An 18,183-nucleotide genomic window follows, 5' to 3' on the forward strand; every position below is an offset into this window, starting at 1 on the left:
AACCTTGTTGGACACAGCCGTGAGCAACCTGCTCACTTTGACCCTGCTTTGAGCCAGAAAGATGGTCCAGATCAATGATGTCCAAAGCAGAGGATGTGCAAGACATGACAAGTCAACATGGGAAGAAAATAATTTCTGTGCAATTAATAAATTATTTTTGAAAAAATTTAAGTAGTCTTTATTTCATCTTTATCTTTTTTATTTTTTTTTAATTTCCATTCTTGGGTGGGTTCTATAATGCACATAAAATATTAGTATAGTGGTAATACATGCATAAACATACAAATATCGGGGATGCACGCTCAAAAATATTTTGCTGGTACGCAATCAATAAAATGCAGAGACCACAGGTTTAGATCATCTTCAACCTCCCAATTTCATCAATTCTGATTCTCTCTCTTGATGACAAGAATGAATGCCTGTACACAGAGTGAACAGATTCAGCAGGAAAAAGAATTCCTGCCAGCTGATGTCTGCTGCTTTTTGAAATTTGTCCTTTTTAAACCCAGTAACTCACTAAACCTTACCATCGCAATTTATTACTATCTAATTTGATATTAATAACTGAGTTTGGATTTCTGCCACACTTCCAAAAGTCACTTTATAATTTGAGGGGGCAGGGGTTTCATTACAAATTTCAGACTCCTCAAGGCTACTCTCCCCTACTTTCCCAGAGGAATGCTTACTGTAGCACTCCACATTCTGGTTTCACCGCCTATGAAAAGTGTCAGCACCCAGCTACACCACTTCCTGCTCCTCAAATACTTATCTCTTTGCAGCAGACAAACTAGTCTAAAGCTCCATTAAAATCCAAGATGAAGCTTTCTTGATGATTTGGATACAGATTTTTCTCAGTGATTATGTATTAAAATCAAATTGAGCTTTGTTTAACAAAAGATCAGTGCTTTTACTTATGCAATCTGACATAATAGGTATATAGCTATATTTTTCTGCCAAGTTACTACATAAAATACCCAATTAATTTATCATATACACATTCAAGGTAAGCAAAACAATAGTCTGTCCATTTATAAGCTCCAATTCAAAAAGCTAATGGATTTTTATTGTTTACTTCAGCTTTGCAGCCGCATTAAAATATAGTAATAAATAAAACATTTGGAGTACATTAACAAAATAAGCAAAACATTAACTGAATTGAATGCTTTATGATTTTATGTGCAATCACAAGTAAATCAAATTCTTACAACACCACTCTAAATAACAAATAATTACAAAACACTATCAGCTCATTATCTCATTCAAAATCTAAAATAAATGTAAAGTAGAAGTAGAGAAAGTTCATAGGTTTTGTGATCATTTCAAAACCCTTCAGAAAGTTTATTTTGCATACATCTACATACATAAACAAGAAAGATAATTTTCATGTAGCCTTTATTTGAATACTGAGGAGTTGGAAATAGTACAAGACCCTTCTTGGATATTAGTATTTGTTTATGCAGAGCACAGTGATACTCATAGACTAGAAGTGTACTGAAACCCATATTAAATTGACCATTTTTCTCAAAGATGAAGTTAAAATGGAAGGTCTCGTTCCAAACAGGAGCACTGGGAAAAAGCCTTCATTGTATTTCTCATCTGGCAGACCAGTACTACCACTCTGGGAAATCAGAGAGGATTTGGGCAGACTGCCCACTCAACTTAAGGCTCATCTGAGATCCACATATATCCACTTAGCTATCCAAACAGGATTTTTTGTTGCTGTTGCTTCCATGCCCACATGATTTTAGTGCTTTTGTCTAATGTGCAACCCTCTCCACAAGCTTCCCTTACCCAAAGCGGGCAGGTACCTCATAATACTGAGGTCAGCAAATCAATCTCCTCCCATGCCTGGTCCAATGTCCACTCTTGTCATGGAAAGGAAAAGTGAACTTGAATCTATAAAAAGGTACCATTTGAATTACATGTGTACAGATAATCTTGGAATCCAAACAGAAAAATGCAGTCACCTAGTAAATGAGGTGACTATACAGCAGTCGAAAGAACTGTAAAACCCAAAATAACAAGTGTCTTTTACACACATTTAGAAAAATATGTACACCTACATGTATATACTTCTCTAAATCAACATTTTGCACCTTTCTTGTGGCACTCAAGTATGTTATAAAAAAACACTACAGCATAAATTTAGTAAGTCAGATATTTTCTTTATCTCAAAATAAAAAAGCAACTAAGGAAACAACCAACCGTATAATACTGACTGCAATTAAGAGAATTCCAGCACTGCACAATATCTGTCACTCTTCACAATCAATAACTATTTCTCAGAATGGCTTGTACACTAGCAGAAATAGCCAGGATACAAATTTATGAGATAGTAAACTGCTTTTGCACAGCAAAGAATCATGAGAATCTTCTAAACAGGCTTTGTAACAGAAACATGACCTTTGAAATGCCAAAGCTCCCCTTGCTATTCAATGTTGATCATCAAAGAGCTGTCAGCTCCCAAGTTTTTAAAATATTATCCCTGCTGAGTCATGTATTGCAAAACATTGCAAACCTGAACACTGTTACAGGACAGCAGCAACTTGAAATCCAATTTGTTGGAAATATTAAGGTAGCTTCATCTGCCAAAATTTCCCCAAATCTTTATTTCAAATCACTTTCCATTTACTGACACTACATGCAAGATTTATGTACACAAATGACTGACCACACTGGGAGAAAACCCTAAACGTATGAAGCAATACAAGCATAAAGCAAAAATCACTATTAGAAAGGTGAATGCCATTATTTTTACAGTTATTTGCAGCACAGGTATTGAAATCTTCAGAATACCTTTTCAAACAATCAGTGTACATGAGACCAGCAGCATGAACATAAGTGATGCAAATCAAATCATTCACAGACATCCATAAATTTAAAGGGATAACAGACACAGTCAAAGTAAAGAGGTGCATTTATTTTTTCATGTAGATTCTTAGGGGGGTTGTTGTTGTTTTTTCTTTTTACCGCACTGGTTCAAGTGTAAGAAGTTACTCTGGTATCAGGCAAGTGAGAAGAAGCACTGTGTTTGCATCATTACACTTTACTATCTAATTTCAAAACCTTTAAAAGTGAAGCTTATATAATTTTCTGATTCACAGATAATACTATAAATAACATCTTCCTGATTATTCGGTGAGTTACTTTAGAAAACCTGTCTTCAATTCTACTACCTTTCAGCATAGTAATCACTCCCTTTTCCAGGCACTATAGCTGGCAAGTTTCTTTGGAGCCCTGTATCCAGATACTCTGCAGTGCAAGTAAGGATGGCAGAAAATTCATCTTCTGATTAATTTTAACCTCCTCTAATAAGTATTAAGTGCAACAATATGACGATATTAAACAAAATATACATCTCTACAACACATGGAAGACCAGACAGATTTCTACATTCCACTATCAAAACCAAAATCACGTAATTTTGGTGATAAAATCAGAGTACACAGGAACTACATATATAAATAATCAAATTCAATTTAAAGCAAATACAGGTTTGTTTAAACACCGTTGTACAATTGCTTTAACACTTACAGAATTTAGATGAACAATATTTTCATTCACTCACAGTTTAGTATAAATATAAAGCAAGGCACCCCTTAAGCATTTTAAATAACAAATTAAACATTTACATTTTTTACTGTGCAGTCAGGCTTAACATTTATGCAGCTTCAAAACCAAAGTACAGCCTCAAGGGAAGCCTCTCCACTGACAAATTAATACCTTAGAGAATAGAGCTGAATGGTGGCAATGAACTCATTTGTTCCCCCAATAATGAAGAATGACTCTTTCTTTACCACATCTGTGACTGTTGCTATGGTGACCCAGACTTACCTCATTGCTTCTCGAAGTGCTCCTCGTTCACTAAGAGTCGTGTGCTTGATGTCATCAAAATTATTTTCCAGTTTCTCACAGTTCTGCAACAAATGGACATATCCATGTAAGGCTCTTTGTACATGAATTAACAGCATTCAGCATCATGCAAACAAAACGGATTTATTTTATATTACCTCAAATTATGCATTCTGTTTTAATTACATGGGAGTCATTAAAAAGACATTGAAAACTCAGAATTAAAGTAAACATGAATCTTATTATAAGGCTGTCATGGAAATCATCTTATACATTTTCCATAATGAAATTTATAGAATTTTTACTTTTTCTCGTTTAATTTTTTTTCATTTATCTCTATGTGAGGCTACAATGCTACTATAACACACAGATGGGAGAACAGAAAGCTAAATGAGCATTTTAGCATTATAATAAAAGTTATAAATTTTGTCCCAATAAAACAGGCAGTGTTATTGGAACAAACCAGTCATATTTAATTCTTATTTAATTTTTAAAACATAACAGAAATTGAAAATAGTAATTGTTTACAGACACCTCAACCATAATGTTTCTTCTAGATTAGAGCCCACCAAATATTTCTAAAAGTAATATGAAACCAACAATTTTGTCACAATAAATGAAGTAAAACTTTGATATATTCTGTAAATTATTACTAAATGTATGACTGGTTCCATTACTTCAGAGCACTGATCCTTATCTTCTGCTGCCACAAAGACAGTAAAATTGATTCAGAAGATGCCGGCAAGTGCAGCAATTTGTGTCTGTGCAAAGTGAGTCTGAAATACCAGTGAACAAGAATTCTCTAATCATCTGCATCTTCCATAGACAGGATTTTTATATTCTCTTGAGGCATCATCAATACAGGAGGCTTTTAGGTTGTTACTCCTGTTCTCCACAACAACTTTCTCCAATACCAAAAGCTACCTCTGGGAGGCATAATTTTGCCATATGGGTGTAAAAGAAACAAGTTGCAAGCAGAACAGTTCCTATTGCTAGCAACCTCGAAGGCAGGATTGCCAGGCTCTATATGTAGCCATAATTTTAACAAAATTATGGACACTATTATTTGGTTATATTGCTTTCATAGTATTTAATAAGTGAATTAATTTTTAAGATCACATCTTAAAACTAGTTATAATAAATACAATAAGAGTTATCTATTGTTTTTTCTTATTTGCATTGATTCTTTATTTTTATAATTAAATTCAATCTGAGGCTAAAATGCATTACTGAAAAGGAAATTATTAGATTCTTGTAAATGACCTAGCAAGATATGTTAGCTTGTCCAATTAACATTTAAACTATCATTATTTTTAGATAAGATTATAGACCTTTTAATATAAAGTTTTAACGCTTTAACAATACATTCCTGAGCAGAAAAATTAACAGAGCTACACATATTTGGATCTTTTGACATTTTTTTTCTCCTTTCTAAAAACTACGTATGTAACAGTAAGTCTTGTCCCACAGTTAAAATTTGTTTGTTTGTTTATATTCCAATCAGTTGTCCTTTGCATTGCAAAATCATACTCCAAGAGTCAAAGGGATTGCAAAAGAAATATGGAAGTTGTACAATAAAGAATTCCATTATTCAGATCAGCATACACTGATATTCAGCTCCAAGCACATACAGGTGGGTTAGTCATTTAAAATATATAAAAGAAATCCAAATCAACAGTACTAATTCATGAAGAATTCTCGATTCATCAATACTAACATGCAAGTACCTGTGCAAGCAAAATTAAACCTCCCACCCCCAGGAAAATAGAAGTCAGAGGAAACATAATTTGGACTATTGCTCCAAGAGCCAATGTTTTAACAATCCTGTGTCACCAGCACCTCACAACAGGTTCAGAAATTCTGAGCATCACACAACTCATTCTTGACCTTGTGATATAAAGGACATAAAAATGACAGATGATCCAAACAACACAGATTTCTATGAAACACAATTAACTCATCTCAAGATTGTACAAGCTAAAATAAGTGGTCCTTTCCATGCAGAAAATGCTGAAATAAGTTCAGTTGCTATTTGTCTATATAGACCATACTGTGTTAATTGGCTGAAGGACAACAAAGATGGCCCACATCTAAAGAAAACGCTGTAAACATTTAGCCTCACACACAATATACTCTATCTCAACTATACACCCAATACACCCAATATAAAAATTACCAGATAACCCCCCCCCAAAAAAAAAGAGGAAACAAATTACAGACTCAAAGAATAGATGTACCAATTCACTTGGCAAGGAGATGAACTTACTTCTACCATTTCTGAGAATTGTTGAATTGTTTCTGGACAATATCTTTCTAGCTACCTTCAGTCAAAAGCTCTCCGCAAGGTACATTATTATGCACATTACAGGTACAGTAGTTGGAGAGCAAACCATAGAGTCAAGAGGAGAAAATGAGCTAAAAACTGAGCCAGAAGCAAACTCATGAAGGGGAATGACCTCATAGGACCATGTCATCAGTTACTGCATTTGTACTGAACAGAGTGTAAGCAAATGTTGATCACACCCACTGCTTTTGCACTTACACAAGCATGCTTGATCCTCTCAGAGGAAGGAGAAATGGGTGTCTGAAATGTCAAATATACACGTAGCTACAGGTGCATAGATGGCACTTCATGTGTCTGAGTGTCAGCTCACATGCAGTACTTGTAGATCATCTGAAAGGATATCAGCTTCTGAGAAAGGCTACCAGTACTAATGAAATTGTAAGCATGAGAATACTCTGAAGAGTATGTCTGGGAAATGAAGAAACTTCAACATACCATTACCACAGTGAGTTCTGTATTCTGAAGTATTAAATCAGCAGCAAAAAGTGAGCTCATTCTACTATCCATGCTATCAAATAATTCATATGTATAAGCACATTGCATAGGACAGTGTATTTTGGCCCATAATACATCGTAGATTTAAGTCTAATGAGCAATTCAAGTCCAAGGTGTTTCATTTTGAGCAGCAGCTAAAGTAAAAAAATCAAAATGCAAGCAATGAAAAAACTGCTTTTGATGGCTCATTGCCAAATGGTTTTTTTGTGGGTATAGATACAGTCTAGAAGTTTTAATTCAATGATTCGATAATTATATAGCAGTCTATATGTTATCGCTGTTGGCAGATCTATAGTTTTACATGATACTAGATTAAATATCATCCTTGAGAAGTTTGGGAGGAAAAATAAGTACAGAGTTGCAATTACGGGCATGGTCATCATAAGTCAAAAAACCATTATAGGGAAAAAAGCCACATAGTCTAAATACTCCTTCTTATAGGATTCTAGGATAAATACTTGGAATTTTTTTTAGTGTACCAAAATGCAGGAACGGGAAGCAAGTATTTATATTTTATCTATAAATAAATGGCTTATTTATCATATGAGATCTTAAGCTTCATGACAACTAGTTAAAAATGGGGATGTATACAGGATATTCACAGCTATCTGTGGCATCACACACAGCATACTGTTAAAATGTATAACCAGAAATGAGAAAGATGAATAATGAGTGTACGAGGATGAGGAAGAAGGAAGATTAATGAACAAGTTGAAAAGCTTTTCCTCTTACAACCAAAAAAATACAACTTTTTCCTGCTATATTTTTTTGGTAATAAAATAAACTGCAAGCTTTGGGAGCAAAGACTATGTGCTCACAATTCTGTACTGTCAGTTATTTTAAGTGACAAGTCCAAAGTACTCTTGACACTGGCTGAAATAATGTCCTGGTTTAGGGCAAATTCAGGAGGAAACTTCCAAAGGTGTCCCTCTAGAAAGCAGATTCAAGCGGCCCCTCCCCAACTGGTTCAGGAAAAGCTTTCCTTTTTTGGAGAAAAGTGGAAAAACCCTGTTTATTTAACATGCGAAGTATTTGAAAGCAGAAAAAAATGAATAATAGTAAACAATAAAACCTCTCGCTATTCTGAAGAGATGGCAAATTCAGATATTCCTTGTCGTGGGGTGGTAGCTCAGCTCACTCAGTCTCTCATCAGTCCCTTCTGCATTGGAAAATGCCACGTCTCAGCCCTGACAGGCCACAGGCATGAGCTCCCAGTGTTTTTCTGGGTTTTCAGTACACAGAAGGGCCCATCAGTTCCAAGAAAAAGAAAAGCCACAGTCTGGGGAACTTCTCTGCCTCAGCCAGCTAAAAACTACCTAAAAGCAAAGGAGAGCTCTCCTGCTGTCCATGCTGCAGACAGCACAGTCTGGGAGAAGGAATGGGGGGAAGCAAGAGCAGTGTCTGCAAATGAACTGTGACCTTCTTCTCCCCACTCTGCTCTCAGAATCAGGCTTAAAGGTGCACAACTTAATATCCAGCATAAACAGAACAGACAATTGGGGATACAAGCATCATAAAGTCACCATAGGACAAGTAACCATCTAGTTCCAGTAAGATGGAAATAAAGAAACCCTGTAGTTTTAAATAAAACCATAGTATATTCTGGCAAAAGTGAAGTCATGATTTTAAAACCCATCTCTCAACAATCATCAGCTTAGCTTTTTTGCATATGTTTTTGTCTTGGATGAAAAAGCCTTCTTTGTTGACTTATTGGAAAAGCAATTCTTCATTTGGCCCCTTGAGTCAAATGAAGAACTTTGCAGAAGCAGCTCAGAAACCAACAGCAGTCTACGGCCTGATGTCACCACTGAGGATCTCCCTAAATCACAAAACCACTGCTGCCTCTGCTCTGCCGCCACAGGAGAAAGAGTCAGTCTTGAGAAAACCATAACTCAAACTTGCCCATTCTGTGATACAGCAGGGCTAAATATGACCCTACTCCCAGTGAAATCAACCATAAATCTTTCAAGCATCAAAACAAGAGTGGGATCAGACTAAGCCATATCCCGCTACTTCAAATCTATCCTGAAATACTTCACAGAAGACTTTCAAAATTACAGGTAACATCTCTACACACATTTTGAGATAGAGAAATAAAAATCTTTTGTACTGACAATAGTGCAAGACCTATTCTAAGGCAGCCTCCACCACTGGAGTTGAGTAGATCTCTTATCCTTGTTGATACACTGCCAAATTAAAAGCCCTACTTGACATACCATCTCTCTTCTGTGAAAGAGGTTTCTAAGGTTAGTACTACAAATTCATTGCTTCTACATGGTTTTAGAAAATTTTCTTAGAAAGCTTGAGTAAATCTCACATTTTTAAAGTCAAAAATTCTCTGTATTAAACATAAAGAATGTACAGCAATTGAAACACAGAACAGCTCTAACCTATTCAGTTCAGATTTACTATTACTGCTAATGCTAAAACAAATCAATTTTTCCTGTTTTCTTCTTTATAATCCATGAGAAAGATTCCTAGAGTATGTTGTCTCAATTTCCTACTGTTTATGCAGCTGAGTTTAATTTATTAATTTATTTAGTGTATTTATTTGTACCTAGATTTCTGAGTCCTTAAAATGAGACAACCTGGCCCAAATTCTGAAGGATTTACTAGCTCACTGTGATATTTTAACTAATTATGTTTAAGGAGGTAGGTTCCAACAACAGATTACCAAAACTTTTGGGGACCTACAAAATCTACTGTAAATACCTACATCTGGGACAGATTCAACCAGAAGATTCTCAAATTTTGGTCCAAAAAGTCCTCAAAACTCCAAGTTCCACACACACTACAAGAGTGACAACATCAGCTAGCTCTTTTGAAAATGTTGGCCATACTGTAGAAGTTATCTCCTTTAACAAAGTTGTAACAAAAAAGCTGACTATTTTCGGGGGACTGTGTAAAAAAGTGTAGAAAGCTGATTTTCATATTGATCTTCTTATTAAAATATATGAAATGTTAACACAAATAATTACTTATTCCAGAAATGTTAACTATTTCATCAGCAGAAAACTTCAGAAAAAACAAACTTGTGTTTTATAAACCTAAAGCAACACTATAATAGTAATCTAAACTGTAATATATTGCTGCAAGGATAATTATTAAGGGAAAACACAGCTGACATTTTCTGATTTATGCAGACAATCAGAGATGGAGTCCAAGGACTGTGACATAATTATCTTCATGCTAACAATTTTTGTAAATCTCTTGACAGAATTTTAGCTAATTTTAAAATGCCTTCTGAAGATTAGCACTTAAAACTGTTGGGGAAAATAGCACAATTTATTAGCAAGGGTATAATTGTAAACCTTCCAAATACTCATTGTGAATATCATTTAGACAATAACTCCTGCTTTAGCAGCTGGTATGTAAGACTCCAGTTTATGGAATCTTGAAACAACAGAGAGTGTAGAATCCAATTAAACAGGATTACATGCCAAAGAAAAATATTAAAAACAGACTAATAGTCAATTGTTATGAATTTGAAATAGCACATATTTTGATGTGAACTGTGCTTTACTTCAGTTAAACCTAAATATTCTTAGCAGACTCCTCTCTTGATTTGGAACAGACTGTCTTTCTACACTGAAACAACACAAAAAGCTAAATGGTTCCATTGATCTTCTCTCAATGACTTAAGCTCCCATCTGCTATAGGGTAAAATGACTTACATATATTGCATTTATTCTAACGTTAGTCAAGAGCCAATAGCTGTATTCCATACAGGAAGCCTTCTGAAACTGCCTTCATACTGAGCAACTAAATAACACTGATGCCATTTGCCAGAGGGCCTTACTTTAAGAGTAATTTTAAAAATTAAACACGTAAAAGGATTGTTTGATCCTATCTGTAACATATTATCATCTTTGCAATGTCTGCGTACTAAATTCCTTCTTCCTATTTGTTGTGACTCATTCTCAAGGGATTCCTTTTCCAAAAAGCTTTAAACTGCTAACTGACCAGTTGTTCACAAAGGAAAAACAGATCCTTTAAAAAAAAATTCAAAATATATACATATTCCTAATAGCTGCAGAAATTATATTGAGCCCTCAGGTATTTACATAACATCTGACTGCATGCCATTCATAATACATGAACATTTGTTATAACATTTTTTTCATTACATGATACAGTCACATTGACCACATAAGCTCTTAGAAAAATATAGATATTAGTACATCCAAAAAAAGTAGAATTCCAACAGAAAACCAGCCTAAGTGTTAGCAATCAAATAAGAATCAATAGAAAAATCATTAAATAGAACTATGGGATGCTTTAATCAATGCCTTATTAACATAACCATTTTAATTTTCTCAGAGGTTTTTTAGCAGTATATTAATTTAAGGCACTAAAAATAGCACATATGCAAACTCGAGAACGAGTATCACGTTTTCTCCACAAACTCGAATATACTGCTAATACAGGATTGATACCAGGAACTACTGATGCATGTGCTGTTTTCTGAAACTGCAAGTGTGGAGTTTTATTAATAATGGTTACAGAAATACTACAGCTAAAGCAACTGGAAATTCTGAAGTGAAAGCAGATAATTTTGGATTTTTTTAACTTTTCCCAGTTTAAAATACGGAACATTTAATCCTTAAAGACAGGTAATCATATAGAAGTTAATTACTTGTTAAACATAGTTAACACTTTAGTTTGCAATTTTACTGGGTCTGTGAAAGATGTTCAATTCAGAGATGGCATTCTGCTAACTTCCTTTTCATGCTGTTTCACGCACAAATTTCAAGTGGCAAATTTATCACAGCCTTCATGCTCACATAAGGGTATGGTATCTTGCTTGAATTCAACCTGCTGTTGTCAGAGCAGATGCAGACACCACGTGTTTTGGCAATGGATAACACATCAGATAGTAGTGATACAGGGAGGGTGAGAAAAAACATTCTGAAAGGACCAAGCATGCAACACAAAGAATAGTAGACAAGGAACTCAAAAGAATAAAGAGATACAAAAGATATGCAAGGAACCAGAGGCACAGCTGGAAACAATAATGGAGCAGAGAACACAGGTGAAGCCACTAACTAGACAGGACAATTTATAATGCTCCTTTCTCTTGAGACTCAGCTTTCAAAGACAGAAAAAACTTTCAGGGAGGGAAAAAAAAAACCTAAAACCTTTGCCTCTTACATTTTTCTTTCTCTTTGCAAAACAAATGTTAAACTTAATCAGCAGATGAATGAGAAGGCTTGGCAACAAACTCCTAGTCCCTCTGCATCTGAAGGGACACTTGTAAGACTGCTTCCCTTTATGGGACAGGGTTCTGTAGCAGGGAACAATACATATCATGAATATCAAAAGCTTCATCTAAATACTGTTTCTTTTTTAATGTGGTTGTAGTCCTGCCTTTTTCTTGGAGAGCCTGGTATTCTCAACATGAATTTACAATCTTTAACAGAATGAAGTTTAGATAAAGAGCACAGGCTCTTCACAGAATTCCTAAATATACTATTTCTACTTGATAGTGAAAATATAACTAATGACTAAGAAAAAAAAATCCCAAATGCTATACTCCCTCCCCTTCCTATTACTTTCACATACCTCAACCCTGCTTGCTTTTCCCCTGGGATTCTTTACTCTGCTTAGGCAAATATTCCGTTGACTCATTGAGATTAAACAAAATGAGAGTATGCAGGTAAAGACCAGACTCATATTGAGAATTAACATTTACAGAGCTCATAACCTGGGAAAAAAGGAAGAATCTTTAAAATGTAGGTAGAACTGTACTCCTAAGGAATAGATTATGTTCTTGACCTTCAACAAAGAGCATAAGGAATAACATACCCAAAAGCCCTTGCTCTTTTAGAGAACCCAAATGATTAAGAATTCAAGGAATTAACCCCACATGTTTGAGAGTACTAACTTAGAGAATATCTCTTATTTTTCACGCATAGCTAAAGAATTATCAAATATAAAAGTTTTTTTAAAAATTAAAGTTACAATTAAATGCTTAAACACCATCCTGACACAGCATAGTCCTGCCTTATGTAGTGGAATTAAAGCAAATTATGTGTAACAGGCTTGCTTCCTCAGCCCAAGATGCCACCTCTCATCTTATTGTCCAACAGCAGTATTTTTCAGACAGGCCACAACAAAACATTTTCTTTCATCATGCTGTTGCCTCGGTATTTTAAAAAAAGTAAATAAAAATTTTCCCAAACAGTTCTGCAGAAACTAATCTGCTTCAGCTATTTCTCATGGGTTTACATAAGATTCTTGCCAAAAAAACCTGGGTTTGGGAGGGGTAGAGTTAATTTTCTTCATAGCAGCTGCTCTAGGGCTGTGCTTCAGATTTGTGCTAAAAACAGTGTTGATAACACAGGGATGTTTTAGCTGTTGCTGAGCAGCACTTGCACAGCATCAAGACCCCAAGCAAGGAGGCTGGGAGTGCACAAGAATTGGGAGGTTTCACAGCCAGGACAGCTGACCCTAACTGACCACAGGCATATCCCAGACCATATGGAGTCATGCTCATCACAAAAAGGTGGGGGAAAGAGAAAAAGGAAGGAGGTTCAGAGTGGTTACTCTCTGCAATATGGTTTAGTGACCATGGTTGTATGTAGCTGAAGGTTGCAATTGATCATCTGGGAGGTCTTTTCCAACTCTAATGAGTCTATGAGGGTGTTTGTCTTCCCAAGTCCCCATTATGTGAAATGGAGCCTGGCTTTCCTGAAGGTGGCTGAACACCTGCCTGCCACAGGAAGTACTGAATGAATTCCTTGCTTTGCTTGCACGTGCGGCTTTTGCTTTACCTACTAAACTGTCTGTGTCTCAACCCAGAAATTTTCTCACTTTTACCCTTATGACTCTGTTCCCCATCCCATCAGGGCAGGGAGGGTGAGCAAGTGGCTGTGTGGTGCTTAGTTGCCAGCTGGGGTTAAATCACAACAGCGAGATCATACCAAGGTCCTTCTCACCTTAATCTTACAGATCACATCTTAGATCGTGTCTTTCTATCGCCAGTAACAGAAACACACACACACCGCTCCCTTCCATGTACTACTTACTAAATTGTACGCTCCAAATTCTCTCCAACCTCCGAAAGACTTACATAAAATAGTATTTAATTCCCCTGGAAAAAAACTGAAAAGATTCTAGCTGAATGCCAACAGCTTAGGAACTGTACCAAGGGATTAGATTCATACACAGTGAACACTGTAGGATTTGTGACTTCTGGGCTCCAAGCAACCTAATGTTACTGTCTGGCAGAAGGAGTGGGAAAAATCCCATCCTCTGTCTGCTTGGCTTAGGAGAAGAAAACAGCAACATGTGAAATACTTCAGTGCTGTGACTGAAACAATTCCACAAAAAATAAAATATCTAAGATACCACCAGGTATCTGACCAGGTGAATTATCTGGGGAAGGGTATATACACTTCTATTCTGGCTTACCGTGTTATCTAAAATTAGCATCAGTATCACATTGCTACTTAAGTAGCAATGAAAAAAAGCAAAATATGACACAGACTAAATTTCCTCAAAAGAATAATTGGAAATATTCAATTTACTTGAGAGTGTCTATCCAAGTCAAAGAAATAAGTATTAGAAAAAAGGCTGCAGATAGTAAACCACAAGCCTTGTATCAAGACCTTGGTGCAGCTGTGTTACATGCTGGCATTTTGTTTCAGATTTTCCATCACTATCATACCTCATGAAAGCCTGAAGAATAAAAATAGTAATAATTAAATAATTATTAAATAACAATAATAATTAAATCTTAAGTTCATTCATTAACTATGGACACCATATGCAAACACCCAACAAAATGTTACCTCAGCTCTTATGGTTTTAACTATATGTTAACTCAGAATTAACTGTAGGTGATAGGAGACATGCCAGGAAAAGATATATAAGTGAGTTGACAAATCATGTATCTTCAGGAAAAAAAAATAGACTGTAATTTGCCTTATATTTCCATTTTCTTTGAGACTCAAAAGACATGTCCTTGTGCTGAGATGTCCAGAAAAGCCATGTATTTAAGCACATTTTATATTAATTGCCATCTAAAATAGCTAAATCAGCTATTCTGATTTAGAATTTTCTAAAATTTTTTTCTGTTTTCAAAATACCACATAGAAAATAAATTGTGCAAAGACTACTACAATTATATGCATCCCTTACTGTGCTTAGCATTGACCAGTATCTCAAACTTTATTGCAAAATATACAGTAAGACAGCAACCTCAGACTCTGTAATATACGTGGAGTCAGATAAAAAAATAGAAGTGCAAAATAAAAAAAGGAAAGCATGAATAAGAATGCAAAAAGACTCACAAAGCTGTTTAAGAGTCAACACAACCAGCTATTTTTATATATCATGCATCAAGCCAAGTGAGTCAAAACAAAAGCTTACATTCATTGCTAAGAAGTAGGAAAGTCAAGTCTTGGTGGGGAGGGTGTGGGAAAGGAACAACAAAATAGGACAGTAAAAACACTTCAAATGATTTTTCCCCTCTCAAAAAAACATTCAGAAAATAGAGTTATGAGGCTATTACAATGGTTGCAGATCCTATGAAGTTATCACCATCTGTTGTGCCATCTATTTACAGACACACAGGCATAATCAAAAATTAGGGAAAACTGCTCAAGTAAGTGCAATGTTCTTTGAAGATATCATGCATGTTTAACAAGCTTCAGAATTTTCCAAAAGAAATTTAAGAAAATTAGTGGTATTGATTTATTTTCTGTAGGAAATTACATGAACAAGAACCTTCCCATAAACAGAAATGAACAAGGCTTATGTGTAGCTACAACTTTCAGCAAGGCATTCAAAAGAGCATTATGAGAATGCTGCTGCAATGCTGTTTGTTTATTCACATGTAGCTTGAGAACAACATCCAGGATAAATATAGTGCCTCAGGTCTCAGTTCCATTTACTGTGTTAGAGAGAAGAGCACTAACTACTCAATACCTCACTACGGCATTATGCACTCTTCTAGCCCTGCATCTCATTTATTGTCTTCTTTGTAAGGTTTTTACTTCTCTGGAAGTTTTTATGTTGCAAACTGAAGTTTTCCTCCCCCAAAACCTTCTGGCCTGCCTTCAGACAGCTCAGGCTGCTGTATTGCCCTTCCTGTCAGGCTCTTGAAAATTGCTACGTTCAAGCAATTGTTCAAGAGGTGAACAATACGAACATGCCCCAAAGCACCAGCCAAGCACCTTCCTAGCAATTCCCAAGCAATCAGGGCCATACAGAGCCAAGATACACCAGAAGAGAACTGCAGTGCAAGACTCCTAGATTTTAATTTGGCTTAAGACTCATTGGAGGAGTCTAATTTGGGTCCCACAAACAGTGCTCAAGACACTAGGACCAGGTAGCACTGCTCCTGAGCTAATTAAATGAGTCTCAGCCAGGCTGGCTCTGGCACAGAATTTTCCTCACATTGCTACCTTATTCAAGCCTATAAATGGCTCCAACTATTGCAAGTGAAGGCCTTTTAGTTCCCTGAACACTGCACAGGACAGACCTGCCCCTGCTTATTGTGTTTAACTTGGAGAGTATGAACAAACCACTCTCCTCTGTGCAACTAGTCCTTGACCTAGCACCCTTAGTATAATCACCCACATTTTTTTCAATAAATTGCAATAACCTAGTTTTGAAAATGCTATTTCCAAACAGACAGATTGAATAATTTCTAAATAACATTGAAACTCTTACTTTATTTTTTTTTTCTCTCTGAGAAACATATTGGACTTATTAATCAGTCCCCAGCTCCTGAGTGTCACTACTACTATTGGGTATGTGCAAACAGAGTAATAGGAATGAACAGGATGATGCAAATCAAAAAGAAAAAAAATCATCATTTTTTAACATTATTACCAAATTTCTCCCTTTTCTTCTTGAAGTCATTTTTATATCTGATTTTTAATTCTTATTCCTATGCAGCAGTTGCCCTGTTTCCCTTGTGTATACTGTTTGAGCTTTCAATTTTTAATTTTTCTTCAATAGTGCCCTATCTTTTCAAATTTTTTTTCATAACTTGGGTTTTTTTCTCTCCTGCTCTTATTTCCTCATGTTTACTTTTTCTCCCCTAGTCCTTACTAATTATTTGACGTCTCTTGGTCATTTAATTATGTGTCATGGCTTTTCCTTTCTTACATTTTTATATTGCATTCCTTTATTCCACTCCTGCAGCTCTCTGATTTCTATGTGCTTGCTTAACTATTACCCAAATGGCTCCAAGCAGGACACACTCAAACTGAAGAATAAATAAATTAAAAGAAAAATACTATCTGTGGCCATGCGGTGTTGCCTAGCAACACCCTCTACCTCTCTACAGCTTTTCTAGAGCCCTGGTGGCAACAGAGCTTTTCAGACTTATTGCTACAAATATATGCAAGATCCTTCTCACATTGTTTGGCTATTCACTGACAAATAAATTCAGAGGAAAACATAAATGAGAAAGAAAAACTCCAGAGAAAGCATCAGAAACCACACAAGAAATGGCCACCTACTCCAATGCACGCTGCCCTCTTGTCTCTGATGTACTCTGTAAAACACGTGCAACTTTTATGTTATTGCTGTTCACTAATACTACTACTGTTACAATCCTTGAGAAACAGAATGTAAATAAGATTTCTTACACAATTAAAATATGTTAAATTCAACAAACTCTTAAATAGTTACTGTGGATTAGTAACTACAGCATTACTGGCTGAGATTCATTTGCTGCTTCTGAAAGCTTTACACTAAAAAAGAAAGATAGCCTGCAGATTGTATAGGGTAAGAAAAGTGATCCAAGCATGGTCAAAAATGCAGTGGAATTATAAAGAAAGTGAAGTTTGTCCCCCAAAATTATAGATTCAATATTAAAAGACTGTCAATATTTATTACTTCAGATGTGTCAGAAGTGAAAGCAAAGTGAATCCTCCCCCCAACGTTTCTCTTTAAAATACAAGTTTATGGGCTCCGTCTTTAAAAGTTAGAACCAAATGCTCATTAAGTCCACACTTCTCAAAGTATTAATGATTCAGCATGACCTAGATTGAGTTTCAAAGACACTAAGCTAGTTTCACCAACAGTTTGGGTTTTGTTCTTTTTTTTTTTTTTGTTTCGCAGCAGTGGAAGACTCCTTTCAACAAGCAACTACCTCTGAGAAAAAAAATGGTGAAATGATACTTGTTCAAGGGACTAAAACTGTAAGGGTATTTGGAGTCTTGGAAGAGAAGTCGAAAACTAGAAATGCTAAAACAAAAGATAACTACACAATTTAACTAAGGACAAACCTGTGATGAAGCCCACAAAATGATGAAAATGTTAACATTGTATTTCTGAAGGCCATCAAAAATCAGCATTCTTGCTTAGAAATTGTATATACAGCTATATCAGCCTCAAAGCAATTTGATGTCTGCATAGCACTTGCACCAGTAGCAAGTGAAAAGAAAGCAGATAAGAGAGCACACACCTTAAAAAGATATTAATCAGCATTAATCTACGTCTATCAGCTACAACTTTTTACTTAGTAAAGACAG

General features: G+C 35.6%; 1 protein-coding gene across 4 annotated transcripts in view; it reads right to left on the reverse strand.

The window, feature by feature from the left end:
* The window catches only part of DPYD (dihydropyrimidine dehydrogenase), a 333,817-nt gene that overhangs the window by 282,981 nt on the left and 32,653 nt on the right, over window positions 1-18,183 (reverse strand). For 3 of the 4 annotated variants that reach the window (XM_083867303.1, XM_083867304.1, XM_083867306.1), the window contains exon 3: window positions 3,835-3,917. The exons of the other annotated variant lie outside the window; for it this stretch is intronic. In XM_083867303.1, the coding sequence (XP_083723429.1) occupies window positions 3,835-3,917 (83 nt within the window). The remainder of the gene's footprint in view (window positions 1-3,834; window positions 3,918-18,183) is intronic. 4 annotated transcript variants of the gene reach the window in all.

This window comes from Zosterops lateralis (assembly GCF_965231275.1).
Source record: "Zosterops lateralis genome assembly, chromosome: 9".
Classification (NCBI taxonomy): domain Eukaryota; kingdom Metazoa; phylum Chordata; class Aves; order Passeriformes; family Zosteropidae; genus Zosterops; species Zosterops lateralis.